Source organism: Pectinophora gossypiella, chromosome 17 (assembly GCF_024362695.1).
Source record: "Pectinophora gossypiella chromosome 17, ilPecGoss1.1, whole genome shotgun sequence".
Classification (NCBI taxonomy): Eukaryota; Metazoa; Arthropoda; class Insecta; order Lepidoptera; family Gelechiidae; genus Pectinophora; species Pectinophora gossypiella.
Window position 1 is genome coordinate 10,235,857 of NC_065420.1, and position 25,702 is coordinate 10,261,558.

The 25,702-nt window shown below is 36.9% G+C and overlaps 2 protein-coding genes across 4 annotated transcripts in view; one reads left to right on the forward strand and one right to left on the reverse strand.

Annotated features, from left to right (window-relative positions):
* Positions 1 to 706: 706 nt before the first annotated feature.
* LOC126374553 (store-operated calcium entry regulator STIMATE-like) lies at positions 707 to 15,028 on the reverse strand. Its single transcript, XM_050021218.1, has 6 exons — positions 14,691 to 15,028; positions 14,123 to 14,267; positions 12,579 to 12,700; positions 11,166 to 11,365; positions 7,155 to 7,229; positions 707 to 5,389 (listed from the first exon to the last, which is right to left on the reverse strand). Exons 1-6 carry the CDS (start codon positions 14,809 to 14,811, stop codon positions 5,300 to 5,302), a joined length of 753 nt encoding a protein of 250 aa, XP_049877175.1. The 5' UTR covers positions 14,812 to 15,028; the 3' UTR covers positions 707 to 5,299.
* A 928-nt stretch (positions 15,029 to 15,956) lies between these two features.
* The window catches only part of LOC126374552 (heterogeneous nuclear ribonucleoprotein K), a 35,899-nt gene continuing 26,153 nt past the window's right edge, over positions 15,957 to 25,702 (forward strand). The window contains exons 1-2 of one of the 3 annotated variants that reach the window (XM_050021214.1): positions 15,957 to 16,114; positions 25,388 to 25,427. The gene's annotated coding sequence lies outside the window, so the exon portion shown is untranslated. Of the gene's footprint in view, positions 16,115 to 25,264; positions 25,318 to 25,387; positions 25,428 to 25,702 lie in introns of those variants that run through there. The other 2 variants (XM_050021216.1, XM_050021217.1) reach the window with 2 other exon arrangements.

The window sequence follows — 25,702 nt, forward strand, 5'->3', positions numbered from 1 at the left end:
TTTCTATAGCAACAGCATAGCAACCAGTATCGTTTTGTAAATAATCACGTAAGTATATCATCTATAGATATTACAGAGTAGCTAAACTATAGGTTAACGAAAGGTGGAATGAGGTGGCTGGAATACGTAACATATACAAAAAGTATTTATGTTAGAATACGCTATCCCCTGTTTACCGTATCATTATTAGTGATATATCTCTCGTCTCTTTCGCACTGGGCGATGTACTATATCTATGTCCTGTTGTCCTTCTAGTCATACTACGTTAAATAGGGTATAAATCAAGGACCATGGTCTTTGGTATAAATATCTGGGTCAAAGACAAATTATAAAATGCTAATTTAGAAAGGAAGCCAATCAATGATTAAAATTCAATCTCATTATTATTTTCAATTGATTTACAAATAATTTAAAAGTACAGGTTTCATATACATACACATACATATCGCGCCCGCAATCCTTTATGGGATGGATTGATATTTTTCAGCCACTTTTGATGCAAATTCTATACATAAATGAATTGCTGTTCTTTACTTGTTAAAACTCGAGAACAGCTGAACCGATTCGGTTAATTTTAATTTTAATCTTGAAATATTCGTGGAAGTCCAGGGAAGGCTTGAACGGTGATAAAATATGGAAAAGGGTGATACGAGGGTAACCGGGTCATCTAGTGAATTATAATAATGCTTTTAAATAAAAACCAATAAACATGTTATGTGAATTATATTCGCACAAACAGTGAACAGATGCACATATTACAATACCGTTATGTATATAGCTCGTTATCAATTTTTACAGCTCATTTTTATACAAAACTTACTCTTATTAAAATATAATATTTACAATAGATCCCATTTATCATAATTATTATTCTTTGCGAAAGAACGAAACAGCAACATATTTTGAATACATAGTTTTTTTATCAAACAGTTAGGCTGACTGCACACGGAAGCGACATTGAGATCGTCCCTAGCCGAGATTTACTTTTGTCATTCGAGTTTATACTCTTAAATATATTTTTGCAGCGATCAATATTCAGTGGTTTATTGTTTTTAAATTATTTTCAGTTCCATGCTTTTCTCACGGAAAATTCTACTTGATATCAACTTAGAATTATGGTCTGAAACACCCTCGTTATCACTAACACCCTGTATTATAGGTACAGTTACGGTACAACAGGGTACCTATATTTTGTTTTACTGCGTCAATGTGAACCGTCAGAATACCATTAAATAATAACAGTAATAAATACAATATTTCAGACGTTACCACAGGTCGGACACTCCATACAAAAATCTCGCTCTTCCGTGTGCCGCCTTGCCGCGAGAGAGACAGACAATCTGCGTGCGCTCGTTTACTGCTTAAAGGCTTACGGACAATTAAAGTGATACCAGCACGGCTAACAAGCGCAACGTGATAAAATTAATATGATAAAATCATCGATTCAATACATTTTGTCTAAATCGATAAGGTTTTTTTTTTCGCTAACATGTGTGTCACGTGATTTTGTTCGTATTTTGACAGAACTACACGACTTATTTGGGTTCACATATTCGCACCAAACGACAAAATGACTAATAATTAAATCATTGGAATCGATAAAATGACCGTGACAAATTTTAGCACTTTGCGCATGTTAGCCCTACTGGGTAAATCCAGTTCGGCACCGATACGAATTGATGCGGAGCGCACTGTCCGTTCTACACGTAGTAATATTGTTTATTCTATGACAGTACAATATATAACCATCTATTAATTTCTTCCGTACATATTTTATGCTGAGTACGTTTTTGTCCGTAGTCAGCCAGCTGCCATTATTTGAAGAATTAAACGTAATAGACGATCGGTTATTTAATTTAAAACATTCCCGAAGGAAGTGTTAATGTGATGTGTCGAAATAAATTGGACTAGTACTGCAATGAGGGACTTTTCAGATTACGTACCCCAAACAAATATAGATGGCGCTGTACAGACTTGCCTTCGTTTATTCCTTCTAATTTCACATGAAAACATACATATGCACCTTTTGTATTTGTTTTTTGGATATGGGTAATAACTATCCTTGTTATTACACCCAGGTAAAACATATCTTCCACCCATAATTATTCTGATCAAAATAAAGAGAAGCAATATAAGGGTGGTATTATCAAACTAATCTCAGCCTTGAGACTGCCATAAGATCATGTCAATGTGACAGTTCTTATAGAAAATCATGGACTTGAGCATGATCTTGAGAGCAGTTTCAGCTGAGTTTCGTTTATTAATTCCACCCCAATGGTGGTTTTACTGATCTCAGCTGAGACTGCCCTCAAGACCGTGCTCAAGTCTCTGTTTTTATATAAGAACTGTCACATTGACATGATCTTGAGGGCAGTCTCGAAACTGAGATTAGTTTATTATTACCACTCTTAGTAGCAACGTAATTCTATATCATATCTGATCCAAATATCAAGCAACAAATATTTTTATACATGCCTTGGCCATTAAATTATATTTTTGAATAATTATGTACCCAAGCAATGGGAAAATAGGTAATTATGACATTAAACCTCGACAGCGCCATCTGCGTTGTTTATGGGGGACCTAGCCCAGGAAAGTCCATCATTCACCTAAAACACAATATAGACATTTTCACATATAAAAAAGCAAATAAATGTCGAATAGCAATATTGCTTTTTTAGATGAATTGCTTTGATGTGACGAATTTATTTAAATATATTATTACATTATAACAAATATACAATGTTTGTTCAATTTCATAATATATATACGATTTCGTTCGACACATAATATAATAGTGTATATTATCCATAAACATAATAATATTATTCCTGTTCACAGTAAGAGGGAATGTCGGTTTGTATACATACTAAAGGGTTAAGTAAATAATGAATAAAAATATAATGGAAGATCGAATAATTTCATCGACTTATTCAGTCTTTCTTCGATGTCAATGTACATTGTTTAAAAAACCATGGCACTACGACGACCTAAGTACTTAATACCATTTTAGGAACATTATTTAAAAGAAATCGTTTTACAAAACATAAAAAAAAACATTTGGGTAAATATCTAAATATTTCAAATACAAACGAGCGCTTTTTGGTGATCTAAGTATTTAAAATGATGTGTGTATGCGACCTTAGACGTTCTTAAAAATTGGACCTGATCATAATTATTAGTAAGTCAATTTATAACACAATGGCCCGATTCCTGCAGACATGTCTAATTTTATTTTAAGTTATACCCGTCATTATCTTATCCACCGAAAAGGAAAGGGACGGATGTTTGTCGACAAGTTAATTTTAAAACGAATGAATAGCCCGGGCGAATAAAATAGGTATCTCGCTGGTATGCAATCCGTTTGACGTGCTGTCTACTTAATTCTGTCGGGTTATTGGCCGATGTAAAATTTTTGACGGTTGTTTTAGATTTCTGCATAAAATTGACGTGTATTCCATAAATTTTATGTCTGTCGATTACCCGTCCCTTTCTTTTTCAACGGATAAGAAAATGACAGGTATAACTTAAAATAAAATTAGATGGCGTCTGCGGGAATTAGCACCATTGCCTATGGTGCCTATTCGGGCCGGGCCTATGGTGCCTTTCTTATCCACCGAAAAGGAAAGAGACGGATGATTGACAGCTCTTAATTTTAGGAAGAATGAGTAAATGAATGAATAACCTTGGCGAATCAAAAGGTATCTAACTGGTATGGGAACTGTTTGACGTATGTTGTCAACTTAATTCTGTCGGGTTATTAGCCAATGCAAAATTTTTATAGGGTTGTTTTAGATATGTGCTTAAAATTTGCTTAAAATTGTCGTGTGTTCCATAAATTTTATGCTTGCGATTACCCGTCCCTTTATTTTCGGCGGATAAGAAAATGACAGATATAACTTAAAATAAAATTAGATGGTGTCTAGAGGAATTAGCACCAGTTTTTAAGTTAGTGCCGTCCTTCGCTTACAATAAGTGAGAGATAGAGCTAGTTTTAGTCCTGTCATATTCAGTTGGTGGTAGCCGAAATTCGCGCCATTGCTTGTTTATGCATTCAACAAACAAGTTAGCAATGAGCTGAATTAGCTCCAATTTTTAAGGATACTAAGGTCTAGGTTATGTTTACTTTTTGTACATGATAGATACATTCTTATTATTGACTCGTTCAATGAGTATTAACGTATTGCATTCGTTTTAGGTTCGAATATTCGAATGGTTGACTTAAAATCAAGGTATGGCCACAATCAATCATATCACAAGTCTAAATTAAACTCAAAATTACATGAAACGCCAATAATATAATAGAAGCCTACAACAGCTTTGGTACGTGATAAATATAAAAAGTAAAATCCAAAACATTATGATAAGCAAAATTAAAACCTAAGGTACATTTGGAATAGGTACACTTCACGCCGTAGCTTGTATATAAATATTCATAGTTCATGTTTACATGATTATTTTACATTTTTTTATTACTAGCTTGACTTAGTCTAGTCATTGTGTACAAAGAGTGTAATACTTAGTGTATACAGAGAAAGGCACAAAAAGATAAATCGTAAAAAAATTAATATCTGCCCGACCAAGATCAAGTATCGTGTGTTCCATAGACTACAGAGAATTAGAGATCTGTAGACCGAAAAATATTTGCACCCGCAATATTACATAATAAGTAAACAAAAATTGCAAATAACGACCAAGCCAAGCTAGCGCCTAACCAAGAAGGGTATACACAAAACTGGAGGTAAATTTATCTTTACTTGACTTTTATTATAACAAAACATCGACGCTAATAACCAAAGGATTTTTTAGACTGAGGATTCCGTTACACACAATAGAATCAGCGGGCTTAGCATCGTAAGCGCGTGACTCTTTCTCGCCTCGAGATACATCACCCATCACTCTCTCACAGTACTGCACAGAAAGAGACAGATGATCTCTGTCGCGGCGAGAAAGAGTCGCGTGCTTACGGTGCTAAGCCCACAGTACCCGTGCTAGGCGCGTCACACGCGATAAGTTGCCAATAAAATTTGTTTATGTGTTACGTAGTGTGCTACGGGTACACACAATATTTTGCATTACAGCATGAATGAAGCGTAGAACTTTCTTTTCTATCTCTTTCGCACTAGGCGTGGGTACTCTATATTTCTGTACTGCATACGCGCCAGGCTAGATAGTACTACAGGAATAATATATTTAACCAATTAGATATTTCTTACCTCCATTTCGTCTACACCTTCAAGTGCCTACCTACGAGATTGCAAGTGGTTCAAGCCCGCAACGCGCCGGGCTTTCTCTGCGGTCATACGCTGGCGCCCAGCAGCCGCTCATCAGCTGAATGCTCCTCGTCTTCGGACCCTGACTTCTGCTTCTTTATGGACTGGTAACGTACCTAAGAGCGAAAAATACACGTATTTAAAAAAAACATGATACTTCATTGGTATACCTAAGCATAACAGCATCATTACAGCACTCGATGCGTTATATGGACGAAGGTTATTGGTTACACGAGAAATAACCTAATTCTATTAGTTTAATCTTAAATTATCGCGTCGCGCTTCCATGCTACGGCTATTGTTCGTAACAACTTTTATCGCGATAAAACCCTTTGATGTCCGGCAACGCGAATCTGCGCGTTATAGGCACCACCATATTACGATGCTTAATGTACCTAATGGCAGTGTAATAAAAACTACTTCATGAGAGCTAGTCTCGCCTCTAGCAAAAATATTATTATTAAGTGATAAGCATTAAGCAGTACTCCTTTTTGTACCGCATTGCGGTTAGCTAAAGTAAATAAACAACAATTTAAATAATCCAATACCCTATTTCTATACCCTTTATTTGCATGTATAAGCAATGTGAGAACGGCCAACTGTCGTCTGAGTATCGATGTACTGTACTTATCACATAATGAGCGGGCGACTGGAAATTATAAATTCAACGCAGATCTAGCTTTATATAAGGAATGCTAAAGAATAGTTTCTACGTCTAATTAAAAAATAATAATAGAACGAATTAAAATAATAAATGCATTTGAAATTTTGGACTGTCCTAAGAACGTGTTCAAAACATGAAACGAAGTCAAAAAGTAAGATTAATAAAAAAAAGTCGGACATCAGGAGAATCACTGATAACTGTTAAATATTTAGGAATCTGCTCACCGTCTCTGTCGACTTGGAAATTACAATCCTAATATCTGTGCTATGTGCTATTGGCCAACTGGTAACTGTACTCTACGTCAGCCTCTCTGTCAAGCACATAATTAATCCGTATGTTTTTTACTATAGCTAGTCAAGTCGAATATAAGCAGATAACCAACAAATTATAGGAGATTGGTGTTTAATTTAACAGACACGAAGTACATTTTTATTTTAGTGAGACTTGAAGCTCTAAAATCGTTTTATCTTTCGCTTATGACAACTCCAAGACAAATGTCAAATTAAAATAAAGTTCGAACTTGCCAGTGGCCGATTCGGGCAACCACCTACTTAATTTGACAGGACTAAAACTAGCTCCATCTCTTTCTTGCACGTATTTCAAATGAAGGACGGCACTAGTTTAAGAGCTGTCAAACTAAAATTAGGTTAAGTGTGTGTCCGCCCGAATAGGCAACAGGGGGTGAGGTAAACGTAGTTTAGCCGCTGGTGGGGAGCGGAGAGTTGCCGTTCTATACGTACTTAGTATTATTCTTTATTCTATGCATATACCAGACTTAACCTGACCCAATTATAGCTAGGTCACAACCCCTTAATTCTTAGGGGGAAATCGAAGATTCCTTTTGTCTCCTTGAGAATGACTAATGCGCCATATGTATAAAAAGAAGGTTTTTCTTATGGGAGATCAGTCACCTGTGCATCGGCCTGTGCACCATGCAGCCTAGTTTGAGAACCAAGCAGATGCTTTCAAGGAGGTTTTGTAGTTCGGAATAAAATCCACGTCAGTAACATAGAAAAAAATATAACGGTAATCTTCACACTTCTTGGTAACGGTTTCTGTACCCCTAATAAGGTAGCATGATTAGAGTGACGTATGTCTCGTCTCTTTCACACTAGGCTGTACTCTATATTTTCGTCCCACTGTTATACACCCCTGTCCCACTGTTATGCTACTTATGCTAGAGCGAAATAGAGCTGATGTTGTTTCTTTAAACTCACCTTCGTTTTAATTTTGCTGCTCACTCCCCTTGGGTGATACATCAAGAAGTTGTCGGTCACCCAGAATATTAAAATCTGAAAAAGGAAAACATTTTTTAAACATAAAATCCGCGAATACTTTTATATTGATAAGTAATTATTTAACTTTATTTTTTAACTTGACATTTTACGTTAGGAATTACCGTTTAGCCCTAATCATAAGCGTTAGTTAAGGGGGGTTAAAATGGCGACATCGAAGCAATTCATCTAAGAAAGCAATATTGCTATTTGACATTTGTTTGCATTGCGCACTTACTTTTATTTTTTTATATGCGCAAATGTCAAATTGCAACATTGCTTTCTTAGATGAATTGCTTCGATGTGGCCATTTTAACCCCCCTGTACGCAAATATTACAGACTGAATAAAAATATAATTATTTTTCAACAGATGCGCAACTTTAATAAACGACACTAGGAAAAATATGCGTCAGTTTAGTCCATTGCATTATTGGCACATATTGACACAAGTGGCCTACTTACCAATTTATAATAATAAAAGAAAACCAAATTTAACAAGACGTTCTTATCCTATCCGAGTATGACGGATAGTAGAAAATTCCTTGAAGATATCGGATGACAAGAAAACGTTCAGTACGATCTACTCTGAACCGGTGTGCGTGTATGACACGACTGATTAATGTGGAGGAAGCAAGAGAAGTGTCGGGATCAAAGCAAATGGAATTACATAGTCTCTGCTTACCCCAGTGGGAAAAAGGTGTGAGTTTATGTGTACGTATGTATGTATATCGGATCATCATCAGCCTATTACCGTCCCCACTGCTGGGGCACGGGCCTTCACTATGGATGGGTAGATCGGGCCTTAAACCATCACGCGGGCCCAGTGCGGATTGATTGATTAACGACTGTCAATGCAGCCGGGACCAACGGCTTAACGTGCCTTCCGAAGCACGGAGGAGCTCGAGATGAAAACTTTTTTTTTGTGATTACCCATCCTATGACCGGCCTTTGCGAAAGTTGCTTAACTTCAACAATCGCACACCGAGCGCGTTTACCGCTGTGCCACCGAGCCCCTCTATGTATATCGGATGTCGTGCTTAAATTACCATACAAATAGATCTACGGCTATTTTGAATCCGTCATTTGGCGGGTATCATGAGGTCGATTACTATCCGCCAACCCTAACACCAGAATCCTGGACTAATACGTATATCGTTATAACATACACATGTATCTTACTAAGTTTAAAACTTACTAAGTAATGATCCAGAAGTGCATAATTTAAGATTAATTAGCCGACTAGTCTAAATTGTCAAGCCGCTGGAACACGTCGAAAGGTCAATCTGAAGACAGATTTTAATTATACGTACTCTTAACATACCATAAAATTACTTATCATCGCGTGGCACTGCGCAAGTTTTATTATTTTATCTGACGCGACTGCGCAATTATTGTTCAGTCTGATAGCAGACTTTAATGTATACAGATTAAACTCTGATGCATTGCGGTATTTTTCATATATTATGTACACACCATCTAATTTTATTTTAAGTAATACCTGTCATTTTCTTACCCGCCGAAAAGGAAAGGGACGGTTATCTATAGGCATAAAGTTTATGGAACACTTGTCAATTTCAGGTCTCTTCAAAAATGTTATATTGGCCAATAACTAATTAATTTGACAGCACACGTCAAACGGATTGCATATGAGCGAGATGCTTATTTTATTCGCCTGGGTTATTTTTTCATTCTAAAATTAACAGTTGTCAATCATCCGTCCCTTTCTTTTTTGGCGGATAAGAAAGTGACGGGTATAACTTAAAATTAGGTGTCTGCGGGAATCGGGGCCATTGTAAAATTATATTTCTCATACTGCGTTATTGATAATTATTAACACTTCTAGGCTGGACTCGGAGCGACTAGACACACGATCAACTGCTTAAAATCGACTGAGGGATCTTCTTCTATCGAGTGGGTTGTGAGGTGAATTACCAACCTCACCAACCCTGGTGTCAGGGTTATTATTGAGCCGCCGAAGGCCCCTGACATGGCTCATGTAACGACTACTTACTTACATCAGTAAGTAGTAACCGGGACCAACGGCTTAACGTGCCTTTTGAAGCACGGAGGGGCTTGAGATGAAAACTTTTTTTTTGTGGTCACCCATCCTATGACCGGCCTTTGCGAAAGTTGCTTAACTTCAACAATCGCAGACCGAGCGCGTTAACCGCTACGCCGTCGAGCTCCTCACAAAAGAAACATAAAATTGTAACTATCATAACTCGATATCTGTTGGTTTTCTAGTAAACACATAACTGATAAGCGTAGTGAACTCACAATGGAACGACCATTTGCGTTGCGTAAGACTAGAATAATTAGGTGACTGGTCTCATATCTAAATATATAAAAGGATAAACTGACTGACTGACATATCAACGCACGGCCTAAACGGCTAAACGTAGGCACTTGAAATTTGGAAGGGACGTAGCTTAGGTACCGTTGAGGTGCACTAAGAAAGGAATTTCCGAAATTCCCACGGGAACGGGAATTAGCGGGAAAAAACTTTTGTATGAAAAAAAGCATTCTCATCTCTGAATTCCAGACGAAAGCTTATAGGTACTTCAGGGTTAGCCTCCTCTGATCGTACATACAAACATAAACTCACGCCTATTTTCTAAATAATCATAAACTAATAATCTAAAAATTAATAACAATTCATTATTTAACTGAGCTACCTATACTATAACCTCATTAAATTATTTTTTTTAACCTTTCTCCCACACACACAAAGATCTCTCTTTTATAACACGCCACGCGGACGAAAACGCGGGCAAAAGCTAGTGGTATAATATAGCTAAACAATAAAGACAAATAACAAGGAAAATATGACTAATTGATAGTAACATTAAGGTCAATAGTCCATTTTATAATGACCTCTTTGGTTCAGTGGATGAGCGTTACGTTCACGATCCGGATTCGAATCCCGGTGGGGACATATCACAAAAATCCAATCTAAAACTAATATCCGGTGCCAGAATTGCACCAATGAGGTATTAATTTCACTAATACAGTTGGCTCGACCATTATAGACGGCGATACGGCTCACCACATATCACGTTGGTCTAACAGAAAACTCGGTGAGGTGTGGGTACTTAGTTCATCCTGTGATGAACGTACCTCTGGCTACCCCAATTAGGATATAGCCGTGAGCTTATATTATGCATGTTTCTTCACTCACTAATTTAAGAGCCACGCTCTTGTCGGTGGAGCATTTTACATGCTACTTTTTTAGGGGAAAATAGGGCAGTGATTTCCCTCTTGCGTTCCGCCCCGCAGTACTCTGACGCGTGGGTTTGTTTGTATGATTCTTGATTATGATTCTTGAGACTTTTTTTAGATTTTCTGCAGGTGAGCCCTTTCACCCGGTACAAAATTAAAGAATTGACGACAGACTTTGTTGTTTATACATTGTTTTAAGTTTACGCGGTTATTGGTGCTAATTCCTGTAAATACCATCTAATTTTATTTTAAGTTATATCTGTCATTTTCTTATCCGCCGAAAAGGAAAGGGACGGGTAATCGACAAGCATAAAATTTATGGAACACACGTCAATTTTAAGCACAAATCTAAACCAACCGTCTAAAAATTTTACGTCAGTCAATAACCCGACACAGTTAAGTAGACAGCACGTCAAACGGATTGCATACCAGGGACGTACCTTTTGATTCGCCCGGGTTATTCATTCATTTACTCATTCTTCCTAAAATTAAGAGCTGTGAATCATCCGTCCCTTTCCTTTTCGACGGATATGAAAATGACGGATATAACTTAAAATAAAATTAGGCGGTGTCTGCAGGAATCGGGGCCAATATCATAATTAAAACACATAATAACGGGTTCTTACCGCGTTTAAAATGGGGATATGAGTAATCATTTAATTAGGCCTAAAGGTGCCCAGTCTTTACGACGATTAGTAGCCAATATAGTCGTGACCTTATGTAATGTTACTCACATTAACAAAGAAAGGTATGATGAGCATGACGACAGCGAGCTCCAACCGCGGGTCGGAGACGGGCGACAAGCGCAGCGTGGACAACACGTCGACCACTGGCGGCAGCCGCAGCACCAGCGCCAACAAAGACTTGGCGAACGTCGCCAGCGCTGCATACAGCACGCACTGGCAGATCCACGCCGCGCACTGCGGGGGCTTGCCTGTAACACATTAATAATACAGGGTGTTAGTGACATCGTAACGAATACTAAGGGGGATGATTCAGACCATGATTCTGAGTTGATATCAAGTGGAATTTTCCGTCGGAAATATCATGTTTTTTTTTTTTTTTTTTAATTCTTTTTAATTCTATACTTTTGCGGTACCCTGTATACAGGTGTTAGTGACACCGTACCGAACAATGAGGGGGATGATTCAGCTCATGTTTCTAATGTTTTATTTCAGGATAACCAACAGTTATAAAAAAATCAGTAGGTAAACAAAATAGTCATATCAATAGAAAACTAATTACAGATTTCCACTGATGATCTTATAATAATTAATATGATATTAGTGAGCTGTGACAGGCAAATTAAGTTAGAAGAGAAAAGATCGGTTAACCCATATGTACGCGTTTGTGTGCATTGAGCCTTACAATGATTTGCCATAGAAAACTAACGGAAGAAAAACAAAACAATACTTAAATATAACATAACTTTAATGTATTTACTGACAAATTAAGAAGAAATCAATCAAATATCCAATGCAAGGAATTGCGTCGTGTATTAAGTAGGTTGAAGATTAATTATGAAACTTACTAGATTACTAAATAAAGACAGATCTAAAACTAACTTTAAGTAACTTATTTATGAATTTTAATAAAAAAAACGTAATAAGTCCGACATTTATCACGTTTTCTATGACGTCACAGTGAGCTTTTTCATACAAATTCTATATTCTATTCGTGTTTTGAAGTTTAGTAAAAAGTAACTGATTTGACTAGTTGGAAACTACCCTATTATGATGAAATGGAAAGAGACGGAAAATCTACACATCTTTGTATTTAACTAGACAAGACAAGGAGTCGGAGCTTTAGAAAAGAACCATAAAACCATTATCTTAAGGGTCCTTTTTTGTGTTCTTTTATCTAAAACACGCATAATGGGTGACTAAATGCGGAAAATAGAGCCCACTAACATACCATACCACCATTATCTTAAAATTACAAGAATGTTCTTCAATATGATTCAATACTTATCATATTCTCTAAAATTTATCTTAAATTTACAATAATGTTCTTCAATACTTTCCATATTCACCAAAATTTATCTTAAATTTACAATAATGTTTATCAATATCATTCAATACTTACCATATTCACCAAAATTTATCTTAAAGTTACAATAAAGTTCTTCAATATCATTCAATACTTACCATATTCACCAAAATTGATAAGCGGTATATCATAATTCCGGGCACAGTACTGTGCTAGCCTGATTCCCGCCCATATGATCAGCAGACCCAGAGTCGAGTCTAACATGAAGTTCACTATGTACCTGGAAGATAAATTATTAAGTTATTTAAACTTACCAATTGTTCCTTTAAAGGATGGCTACGCACCTCATTTGAGGCGTAATTATCAAATGAAATGGGGAAGACAAAATAAAAGATGGAAAGACAACCTTCCAAAAAGCTGGTGAAGAGCGGCTAAAGAACGCCACATTCGGAAAAGCCTAGAGGAGGCCTATATCCTAGGACAGTCTGACGAGAAGGGTGTCGATTTTGCTCACATCAGCTAATCATTAGATTTCAGTAAATAATAATAGAAGGTAATGTAAAAGTCAGTGAGTACAGGCTATTTTAATTTTTATTAATCTATTTATTTTCATCAAATCACAAATACACTTTATTGCACACTTACAAACATTTAGCAAAAGTAAAGGCGGGCAGCCTTATTGCTCTGAACCAATTAATTCCAGGCAACCACTACCATAAAATCAGCCATAAAAAGACTTGGTACCAGGATAGTGCAACAACAATGGTTAAAGGGTAATAAAAGTAGTTTTAGATAATAAACAGCGATATAGTTATTATAATATACTAAATCTGTCATCCGGGACTTCATTCGCGTGAAATGAAATACCTATGTCTATTATCAAAACTACAGAAGTTCCATACAAACTTTGCCACTGCTTTCTACCCCCTTAGAGGTTGCATTTCGTAAAATCCCGTCTTAGTGAGCACCTACATCCTTACAGGAACCCCCCCATGAAAATTTTACACTGCCAGTTCTTGTAGTTTCTGAGAGTGAGGGAGTCACTATACATACATACTTTAAAGTCACCATACATGTATAATCTATTAGTAATTCTCTTCTTGTTTTTAATGAGACTTGTAAGGTCAATGACCAACCTCATTATCTCTGGTGCCAGTGTTACAATTAACCCTGATATAAAACTCATGTAACAACTACTTATTTACTTAAGTAAATGTGATGAATACCCAGGACCAACTGCTTTACATACCCTTTGAAGCACACAACATCTTTCGACAATCAGGTTATCAGCCTGCAACGTCCTCACTAAATAGAGATCAGAAAGCGATTTTTAGATATGTCTGCACAAATATTCGAACACAGGACCTCCAGATCAAGAGACCAACACTCTAACCATTAGACCATGAAAGATATTGTATATCTCTGCTTGTCTCTATCTTTTCTATATTGGTTTTCAATATGCAGCATGGTAACCAAATGCAATCTACTTTTTTTATTTACTTTGCATTCCCTAAACACTTTTTTATCTATTTCTTATTCCACTCTTTTGTAGGAAACAAAATAGAGATCTCATCACTTTAAAGTTTTAAACCACTATTGTTGACCAATCCAATGAAATAAAACATATATTTTTTTTATTAAACTATTTTATCCATTTTTAATGACAGCAACTTCTCTTTAAGATAATATTTTCCCAACTCACCAAGTGCATGGGTTTCCTGTGAGGTGTGGAGACAGCCATACATTGGCTGCGTGTATGATGAGAGCCCCCAGGCCCTGCTTGGATGTGTCGTAAAACCAGATGAGCCATGGCCTTCTAGCATATCGTGGCTCACAGAATCTTTTACCTGAATATGCAACATTACTACATAACTTATAAAATAGCAGTTAAACTTTAACTATAAAAGTACATGATATGCAAAACTTTCTAAAGTTTCGTCAATGTTATACTTGTTGAACATTTCATATTCATTAATAAATGATGCTTAATTTGCAAATATGGCACCCTTTATAAGCTATAGCGAACCTGAAAAACTATTGCGTCAATTAGAAGGAAATCATACCACACATTTTATCATCATGTTTACATAGTCATACATACCTATTTTTAGATACAAGCATTTTAACTTTAAACTTCTTTACATAAGTACATTATTTTTAATTTTCATTATATATTGTGACTGCAGCGAGGTAGAAACCCTGCAAGTGTTGGTCAATCGTGGAAAACCTTGAACTGTATAACTTCCATACAGTTTCAACACCTTACTTACCTATTAAGCAAGTGAAAGCCAAGAATGCCAGAAGGAACTGCATAAACCAGCCATAGGTATCAGTCAGGGCATCCTTCGAGCAATGCAGCTCAGACCATATAAATTCAGAACTGTTATTCATTTTTCATTTCCATTTAGGGGTTATCCGACTAAAGTACATATATATCACATAACTTTTCACTAATTATAATATAAAAACGACATTTGAGACGATTTTAAAAGTGATTTTCAAAAGCAACTATAAGTAATATCGAATAATCTACAAAATTATCAAATAAATACAAGTCTCAAAAATATACGAAATTTGCAATTTCTTGATTGACATTTTACTTTTTTTCCGAAAAAAACTGACAGGCAATCTGCTGACAGCAAATGCAGCAAATATGACATTGACATTGAAAATGGTAGAATTAGGTAGAATTAAAATGCAACTGCGATAACTTCCAAATACTTCCAATTCCAAAAGAAGAGCTTTGCTTGGCATTTGATGCTGCTGATAATAAACAATATTATTATTATAATAATAGAGGCACTAAAAATATTTTTACGTCAAGTGAATACAAAGAGTTTAACGGGGCTCTGTCATGCCTTTCTTTTGTCTCATTCGCATTAAGCGATGACTATGTATTATATCCCTGTGGTGCTACTGATGTACTATAATGATCATATCAGTTTTTACAAGGTATATAAATTGTTCAATACATAACTGCCAATAGCCGAGGTTTTTCTTGTAGCTTCTTTTCCCCTGCTATACAGGTTGTGGGAAGCTGCAGTAGTTTTAGGCGGATGAGACGTTCGTTATCTAATAATTGACGATTCAAAGTGTAACTATGTTACTTATTGAATAAAGATATTTTTGAATTTTCCGTAGCATGTTGCACAGCACACATATCGCTGCGTTAAATGTACTAACCTCGCGTTTAACTCTATGCGTTTGCCATGTTACGGCTGCTGAACTTGCCTATCCATATTATTTCTAATCTTATTATTATACTGTAAACATTTTTATTGCATGATTATTGTTTGTACAAGCAAAAAGATTCCAAAGATGACTTACCTTATTCCAATTCCAATATTTCCAAAAATAAAAGCTTTCAAAAAATTTCAATCTAAATTTAGAAATAAAATTACAATTAGCAATATGAATATAAGATTTATATTTAAATAAGTCTTCTCTAGTATTTTCCAAATATTTTTAGTTGGTTCGTTGCTGTGCGTTCGTGCGTGTGGTAAATTATGGTAACTTTTTAGAAAATCTACCTAACAAATATTTCTTGCATACGCCATTGCCGCCATTTTTTTATCGTTTTCATGTCGTTTTCTGCTGATTCGCAATTTTATTTTGTTTAATCAAATAAAACGTATTTTCGTTCACACGGAAGGTTTTTGTTCCGTACATAATAAATCTTGCATTACATACACAGGTAAGTGATATTTTATGTTGTAGTTATGTTCGTAAGAGTCAATGATTTCACGGCATGTTTATCGATTATTTTACGGCCGGCTTTATTTCATATTCATGTACTTGTAAAACTGAGCACGAGACGTTATAATACTTTTGATTTTCAATATTTTGTCTTACTCCAATGCTCATTTTCCAAGTTACGTTTGGTTATAATTTTGTGTTCATGGTGTTTACTCATGCTTACCGAAGAAACATATTGTTAAAAATTAGGTAACTTTATTTAATTTAAACGCATATAAAGTAGGCACCTGCTTGTACCTAGGGCACTGGAGATTATTAATACTTCGAAATTAAATTCAGAACATTGTTATGAAATGAATAATAATATAAACCACCTTCACCTGATTGTTGTTCATTTCGTAATTTTTGGGGCATTTCGTATTGCCATTTGGGTTAGTCTGAGGTAAATTCACCGCAAGATGAACCAAGTACCCATGCTTCACTAAGCTTTCTGTTAGATCGACGTGGTAGGTTGAGCGAACAGTATCTGAAAATTACATTTGCAATGAGTGACTTACAACACATTCCCAAAAAAAAAAAAATATAAGGAGCTGTTCAGATTTTACGTGATAGGCATATATATATAAAAAAAAATATATTTTGATTTGATAGTTGGGTTGATTTTGTTTTGGCTTGGTATTTAGAATTATGTTGCATGTTACAAGGGTCATCATTTATATCCAAAAACAAAGATAAAAGTCGCATAAGTCTGTTATCCGTGAAAGTAGAAGGTTAAACATAGGCAAATCTGGAAAATTCCTCATTGTAGGGGAAAAAACATGAGTGATAGAGCTATAGATTATTCCACTCTACAAAGTGGTAGGTATTTCCTGTCTCTTTCATTATATTCACAGGTATATATAATACTAGTGAACTATATACAATATGAAACACGACATTAGTCATATAAGTGTTTGTTTAGCTGCATCATGGAGTAACTAATATACTATGCTGTATTGTAGAATTTTAGTTACTTGACAACATAGTGTATTAATTCTCAATTTCTCATTTAGGAACTTAATTCATAATTAAAATTTGAAAATAAGTCTAAATGAAAAATTACAATCATCTTAACAGGCTTCTTTTTCTAGATTTTACAAATTATTCTAAACCCAGTTAGATAAGTACTCTGTTACTGTTTTTAATGAGGGACTATCCAGGCACATTCCTCAAAAAAAAATGATGTACAGATTTTTTATTGTTTAATTTCATTGGTAACAGAGATGCATCTTTTATCTTTGTTTTTGCATATAAAATTTACTGTTATTATTATACTGATCAAAAAAAGAGAAGCAATATATATATATAAGTAGCAACATGATTCTATACAATAATGTGATCCGAATATCAAGCAACAATTAGTTTTATGTATGCTTCTGCCATTACATTGTATTTTTGTATAATTATGTACCCAAGTAATGAGAAAATAGGTAATTATCACATTAAAGCTGTACAACTCCCATCTATATTGTTTTTGGTGAACATAGCCTAATAGAAAGTTCTTCTTTCTGGAAAACTGAGGCCGAACAGCTTTTAATATTAAATTACATTCTTTGTAAATACTTTATAATAATGCTCTGACACATGTTAAATTAAATATTTTTGTGTATTTCTAAATCTTACTGTTTGTTATAATACAACCACAGTGTTACACAGGACAGTCTTTTCTTAGGCAAATTCAATGATATGCTTATAGCATAATAAACAAACAAAGAATATTTAAAGATAATTCTCCTATCTATGCATACCTAAATTCTTGCTTCAATCCTACAAAATGTAAACAGTCAACAGTTTTTTTCCACCAATCTCAATCTGATATAGAATAAGCTGTTACTATCACTTTCAATAAATAAATAAATAAACTTATGCTGCCCCACATTTTACATATCATTCACATATGCTGATGATGCTATCACATCATTCAAGTTCGGTTTTTTTAACCATGCATGAACTGCCATGACATACTCAGGCCCAATAAGTTGAAATACATGCTTCTAATATATGCCTCCATTTTGAATATAACGTATAACACCTACTTACTAAGCTATACTTACTGTAAGCCGCCTTACCGCGTAAGCGCGCGCTGACCCTTACTCCTTAGCGGCTTACGGCCATTTGGACTAAAGTCAGACTGAGAGGGGGTGAGGTAAATCTAGGTAGGCGACCGTTACGAATTGCTGCGGGGCGCAGAGTTTCCGTTCTCTTTGTTGTATGGGTAAACTCTAAGGTGATGCTTTAAGATTCACCTAGTAAGAGAACAATTTGCAATTAGTGTCAGTTTTTAGGTTTATGTACACAATTGTACACAACTCAACATTCAATATACACAACATACACTATGTTCCTCAATTCTAGTCCATCATCGTCCACGTACGATGAGACGTGATGCCCGGTTCAAACTCTTGGGCCAACTTTTACAACTACACTCCGTAGTTTGCCTAGATCCTTAGATTATTCATGTTTAATATAACTTATAACCAGTGATCGATTCGAGCGCTTATTTGCCTTCAACTTCATAAAAAACTACAAAAGTGTGGAAGCGGCTTCATAAGATAAATATATTTTGGTAGTAAAAATCCCGAGATCGAATAAAACGTTACGATGGTTAAAAATTTTGTAGGTTTAAAAAATTAAGCTATGAATTGTTTTCTTGTGATTTTATTAATACAAAAGTGCTATCCGTATTACGTCACTGCCAATTTAAAAGCTCTTATGTGTCGCCCTCACCAAATTTCTTTTTTGTCAGGATCAAATAGTATTTTGCTCCTAAAACATTCAGTACATACTCTTATATACGTAAATATCAATTATCTTCAGGCGGAAGTTTTTTTTAATTTCTATAAAATTGCCCGATTGCACATAATAGACTTTAAATTGGCAACGACGATTAGTCAATCACCCCAACTAGGAAAATAAGCGCGCGAATCGATCACTGCTTATAAACAGGTACATCTGTATTGTATCTCATAATGTTGGAGTACCTTATTTCTACTATATGCTGGATATCTGTTCTCTTTTTGAACAAAATATTTTTTTTATCTTGGGTATTCCATTGTATGTAGTCCTTAGTCCGACATTCGTAATTTTGGCTAAGTAGGTATATCCTCCACCCGTCCACGAACAATATTATATGTATACAGTTAGCAATATTTTAACCTTAACCCCTTCACCACGAAGTCTAACATTTCATTTATCCCTCCTTAATTAATCACTTGTTCCTCTCACCCTAATGTACATTTGGCAATCCATCACAAAGTCAAACAGCTATGAAATCTCTTAAGTAATCTATCTGATAGAGTATCGGGGTGGTATAGCTTTCCTTAAACTTGATTTCAGCCATTTTGGTTGAAATTTCTGACGTAACGAACAAAGACTAGATTCATTACATTCTCAACATAAAACAAACCATTGATTTTAGTCAATAACCCATCAACTATGGGGATATTAAATAGAACGACGATATTTATTACCTACTCGCGTGCGTGCACTAGACTTATGACTGCTTTTACGGTGTGTGCCATTTAATTTGAGCGTACATGCAATACACACTACGTGGTCATTACACGCGACTATTGGAGAAAAACTGGAATCTAATTGTCGCCTCATCCCTCGGCGAGCGGCGGGCGGCGGTGGTGGCCGGTGGGCGGCCGATAGCCACCGGAATCGAAAGTAGAACGTAATAATTATCGGTGGTGGGCTGGTGGCCGGGCGGGGGCCGATGGTCGCGGTTCCCGCGGCTCGACCGTCAACAAACCGTCGCGCAGCAACTGCTCATGACATATGCATGAGAGCGGCACGGACGACGCCACCGCTTAAATATACAAGGACGGACGGGGAAATTACTAGAGAGGCAAATACATACAAGATGTCTCCCGCCCGACTGCGCCGCCGTGGCGTGCGGCACGCCCACGGGCCTCTCCAATTACACTCACGAAACGTCCGACGATACCTTTCTTACTATTCACGACTATTTTTACCTCCTAACCACCTCGTCGTCTTCATAAGTCATGAAGACAACCCCATTATAAAGTTAAATGCATCATTCCATATTCCTTTTGCCTTATAGCTTAGCACGCAAGTAAATGAACATTGAAATTGTAGGCCTTTGGCTTTGACTGTAAAGAGACACCGGTGAAATTATACGGGAAAATGAATTTCGACATCACGCTTCCTTTATCTATAAACAGGCCCAGGGGTCAGTGGGATCGTTTAGCGTCCTCTGAATTTTTACTCATTTCCTTCGGCCTTTATCCTACCGCATTTTCTAGACATGAATTTCTTTGGTTAAAGTAGAATACAAAAATACTACGGAATTAGGCTCATGATGTAAAAATAAGGCATTCGTTTTATTTTTAAGTGTAGAGATTCTCGTAGATTTGCCGCATATGGCATATTAACTGCTTGACCGGATAAATACAGTCTAATACATAAATACAAAGGCGGTCAATAAGGCGTTATAGCCTTTCAAAACTACAAGCCTAATACCGCCGGCCCGCCCTCCACGGTCGTGCCGCAAAGAAGTTATGATCGATAGGAGCATCAAATATTCACGCACACCGGCGGCCCATGAGGAAACGGAATGGATAACCGTTGTCTGAAAGGCCACAAGGGGCGAACGTGTACCTCCAAACTTCCCCTTTTACCCTAATTACATAACTGCTTTCTACGAATAAAAAAGTAATTTCTCTAAATTGTTCAACTCTTATGATAATTAATTTAGTGAAATTACTTCAGGTGCTTTGTGCTTAGGAAAATATAAAATAACATGCCTAAAAGTTGCTATCGTAAAATTTCAATAACAATCAAAACGCAAAGCATGTTTCGCGGTTTTGAATTACATTACATTACATTTTTAATTATTTTTGAGTGTTATCAATTGTTTTCAATAACGGCTAGGTATGTATACATTTCCTTTATTACGTCAAAGGTTCCTCTTACCACGTCGACGGAGCACAATCAATAGAGCATACTCCACTTACATTAGTTTTTTTTTGTTATTAATTTATGAGTCATGTCTCTTATCGTGCGGTACGCAACGGCGGAAGGTGTGGAACGGCCTCCGTGGTCCAGTGGTTTGAGCGTTTAGCTCACGATCCGGAGGTCCCGCGTTCATATCTCGGTGGGGACATAACACCAATAATCATTTTGTGATTCCTAGTTTGGTTAGGACATTACAGGCTGATCAAGATGATCAGTGTGTCGGAAGGCACGTTGAGCCGTTGGTCCCGGTTACTACCTACTGATGTAAGTATGTAATCGTTACATGAGTCATGTCATGGGCCTTTAGCGGCTGAACAGTAACCCTGGCACCAGTAACCTGGGTTGATGGGGTTGGTATTCCACCTAACAACCCACACGACAGAAGAAGACGTGCGGTAGAGCCGTTTAACGAAATAGCTCCCTAGACCTATTTTATATTCAGCAGCCGCATATTGGCTGGGCTGTTTATGTCTATGTAGATACAATGTATTACTTTACTACAGAGCTTGCTTTCATCTTTATATTAGCGCAGTTAGTAGTATAAGGCAGTATTAGATTTATAAACGTCATTAATGGCAAAGTGGATGTAAATGTAGCAGAGATTATCCGGTTAGCGTCGTAAGTAAGGTTGTAATGCTTTCACGGTTCGTTGCGCATTATCATAGAGCGGGCGCGCTGTAGGCCATGAAATAGGCGCTACTACTTTGTATCAAGTGGCAATCATGATGACGATACATTTTGGAACACTTGCCAATATGATTGATTTTACGTGTGCATGCAGTACCTAATAATTTACTCATCAAGAAAATAATGAATGAGTGAACTCTTTATTGCAGACACAAACACAAAACAGGTATACCAGGAAAAACTAAAAGTGGGTAAAGGCTGCCCTATCGCTTCAAAAGCCATCTCTTCTAGACAACCTAATAATAATAATGGTTGGTGTTGAGTAGTAAAATACAATTGATCTTAAAATTTAATTCGTCGCACAATAAAGAATCTTTGGTTTCATGTCAATGTGTATTCTATAATCGAAGTTCCCCTTTCTAAAGAGCTCTTGGCAAAGCCTCTATCAATAATAGATTAGGTCCTTGCCAACCTTTGCGCAGAGCTCGTTCCCTAAATGTCCCCAAATTTATCGCGTTGGAATCGTTTTAGCGCAATATACGAGCCGGGCCGCGTGCTTTCCGTCGCCTACCTGCCACTAGAGCTCCATTACCGCGAAAAAAACATTTATTCATTCCTTGAATTATCCCACAGAACATAAAATACTTTGCGACGTACTTACAGCCAAACGTCGCATCTAGAAGACTCACAGCTCATATATGATCATTGTTTTTGAGCGCCGCTTGTCTTTATTAATTTTCAATATTAATAATCTTAAGCCGTTGGTCGCGGCTATTAGCCGTAAAAACACCTCCACCAACCCGCAGTGGAGCAGCGTGGTGGAGTATGCTCCATACCCTCTCCGGTTGATTGAGAGGAGGCCTGTGCCCAGTAGTGGGACGTATATAGGCTATTTATGTTATGTATGTATGTATTAATAATCTTAGTTTGTTACGATTTCAAAGATAACGGTCGCTCGTAATGCGTGTGTATTTTTAGACATTATTAGGAATGGCTAATATCTAATAGGAGTAGGATTACGGGGCATTATCGAAAAAGTGAAATAAAAGTCCAATTATCTAGGCAATTATGTAAGAAAGTTGTAATTAAAGTTGGAACTTCTTGAAGACATCTGTCGATTCTCCACCGAGGCGAGGAGTTGTGGCGTGTGTGATGTCCAGCGACCCCCCTTGTCCACTCGGGCGGGTAGCGTGCGCTACCCGCGTTCTCATAGCTCGCTGAATATTTCAGCAGCCGCTGTGGAACAAATTACAGACTTTGTTTCAGTCAGTTCCACAATTACCAGTTTAAATAATATCCCTACCAAGAACGTCTAGGACAATTAGGTCAGCCGCATGATTGTCCCCACAGTCGTCGGTTCCCACAACCGACTGCATTATTATGATATGACCAAAGCACCTGTTATCTATTTCACCATATATAAGTATAAATATCTTCTAATAAAGGTAATGTCTTTGCAGCGACCTACTTTCTATTATTTTATAGATTTTCCATCGTATTAAGGAAGGCTGTCGTATGGTTTTAATTTAGCTATCACTGTTCTTTGCTGTTCTTTGTGAATTTTTGACGTGCTAAATGTCCCAGCCCCAGCGGTGACATTACACGAAGACAGTGACAGTTACATAATCTCCTGTCTTTGTATGATAGTGTGCATTTTGTTGTTGTCTCGTTGCCTTGGTAACGATTGTCTTCGACGCCGCCTCATCGGTGGGCTATTAGCTATTGACAACCACCTACCTACATTGATGTATGTCGTGTCCCTAAAATGTAGTCCAAACAGACCTAGCGTGTATGTTTGATGTGTTTGATCGCTACGATTATGACAACCAACTGATTGATCTTACGATTGACTTAGTGGAAGTAATTTACTAGACGCAACCGTTATTAATGAGCTGTGGACAGTTTATTAATTTTGGTCAACATATAAAACCCATTAAGGTGGAAAGCATTTATTTGGTAAAACATTTCTTATGTTTCAATTGCGATAGGATAAAGTAAAAATCAAATTCAATATTTAGATATCCTTGGATGAAGGAAATATTAGTCCTTCGAGCCGGATGTTTTTCGACTTCCGACATTGTTACAACGGGTTATTGTTGCGACGTGTGGAAACGAATTTAACATTCATTTATTGTGGTCAATTTGTTAAGTGGAGTCGTAGGTGGACATTAGCGACTAACGACTTCGTCGCATGCCACCGCCTCAGATGTTATAGTTTATTGTTTAATTAGATAACGTTAGGTTCGTAGTTCGTTCATATAGGCACCTTGGTATTGTTGACTTACCGGCATAATGCAGCCATTGCATGATCAACTCTTTAAAAAATTCACTCGCCTGCCTTACACGACATTAATTTGTTTACTCGCGTCAAATGATCTTTAAAAAGGAAGTACAAATTTTGTGAACCGTATGGGTGTTATTGTACTCGCTCTAAGTTTATATTTGTTGGGTAGTCTAGTAGGCCATGCAATGCCTTTGTGGTTATTGGTTATTGTGTTTTATTCATGACGGTAATATACGTACTAATTGCAATGTGAACAGGTACCTAAGCTACATCTAGGGCACGTTTTGGTCGCTATCCAACTGTGATCATGACACCATGTGTAAACGCAATCAGAAATACAATGCAACTGTTGTTGGCTTTGTGCTTGATTTTCTATTGCTACATTGATGATCTGGATAATTTTCAATTTACGTTCTACGTGCCGGTGGTGCGGTCTAGTAATTCCGTCAAACCTAGGTTACGGAAAGGTTGATAATACCTAACCATTCAGTTGTTTTGTTTCTCGCCAACGCTTTTGCCAAATTTCAGAATACTTCGCTTAGAATAGACGAAAATAAAGTTGCACTGTGAGTCTATCTTTAACGTGGAGTCGTGGCAAAAGTTATAAAGTGAGATCCAGTTACCTGCATAACTTTCAGTCATTATGCATTAACCTGAATAGCTAGGGCTTGGTTCTGAAAATATCTTCAGGCCGCGCGCTTGGTGATGGCCGGAGCGGGCGCGAAACCGCGAAAGTTCTTGAATAGTTTATCAAATAGTTTCTGACAACTTTTATAACTGGTTTGTGACCAAATTGAATCTTAGCATATAGTGTCATATAATGTAGAAATCAAGTACACCGTTTGGGAAGACAAAATTTTAAAAAAATATACAGAGCCGTTAAACCGAGTTATTTCGAGAGTTGTGAAACGCGAAATAACCTGTCACAGGTAATTTTGAAAAGTTTAATATACAGCCAGGCTGTTCATTTGTTTACGTTGGAAAATCATAGGAGACGTATTTAGGTTGGTTTGGGAAGAGGGTGTCGTCTTGCGGTGTGAGTCGTTAAGTCGTCGTTTCCGGGACACAACGAGAGGCAGGGTGTTATCGACGGCGCAGCGGCGTGCGCATGTGCAGCCCCGGCGCCCCGGAGTCTCGGGGGTGCCATACTAACGCCCGTGCACGGCCCCGCCGCCGCCAGTCAACCCGCGCCAGACATGACGCGCGGACGCGAACCCTCGAACGTACCCCCAGCCCTCACGCGCTCTCCACACACATGTTCCAATTAAAATGTAGGTCCAATAATCCCCAGTGATCGGTTTTAAATTCAAACAAAAATCTAATCGGTCTATCTTGTTCTAGGTATAATCCGACTTCGCCCTAACGACCCCGTTAAAAATTGGTAAGTATTTCAAACATTCTTGCTACGTTTTATGATTGTGCTTTTTTCAGTTAGTTCTTGATTACCCGTCAACCTTTTTTGAATTTCAAAAGAACTCTTTTCATTGTTGCCTTTTTCTTCGCAATCTATTCATTTATAAATTATTCGGGTATTCTTATTGTAATACTGGTATTTTATATTTTGCTCCAAGAAAGCAGAAGGCAAGAATCTAATTATATATTTCGTTATTTTCGATCACGATAATTCTGTTTTAAGTCTTTATCTTGATTCATTTT

Coding starts and splice junctions, on each gene's coding strand:
- LOC126374553 (XM_050021218.1), bottom strand. CDS start 14,811: ATGAATAACAGTTCTGAATTTATATGGTCTGAGCTGCATTGCTCGAAG. Junction 11,366..12,578: donor TATCAATTTTGGTGAATATG/GTAAGTATTGAA, acceptor AATGTGTTACAG/GCAAGCCCCCGCAGTGCGCG. Junction 5,390..7,154: donor GCAGCAAAATTAAAACGAAG/GTGAGTTTAAAG, acceptor TTTCGCTCTTAG/GTACGTTACCAGTCCATAAA.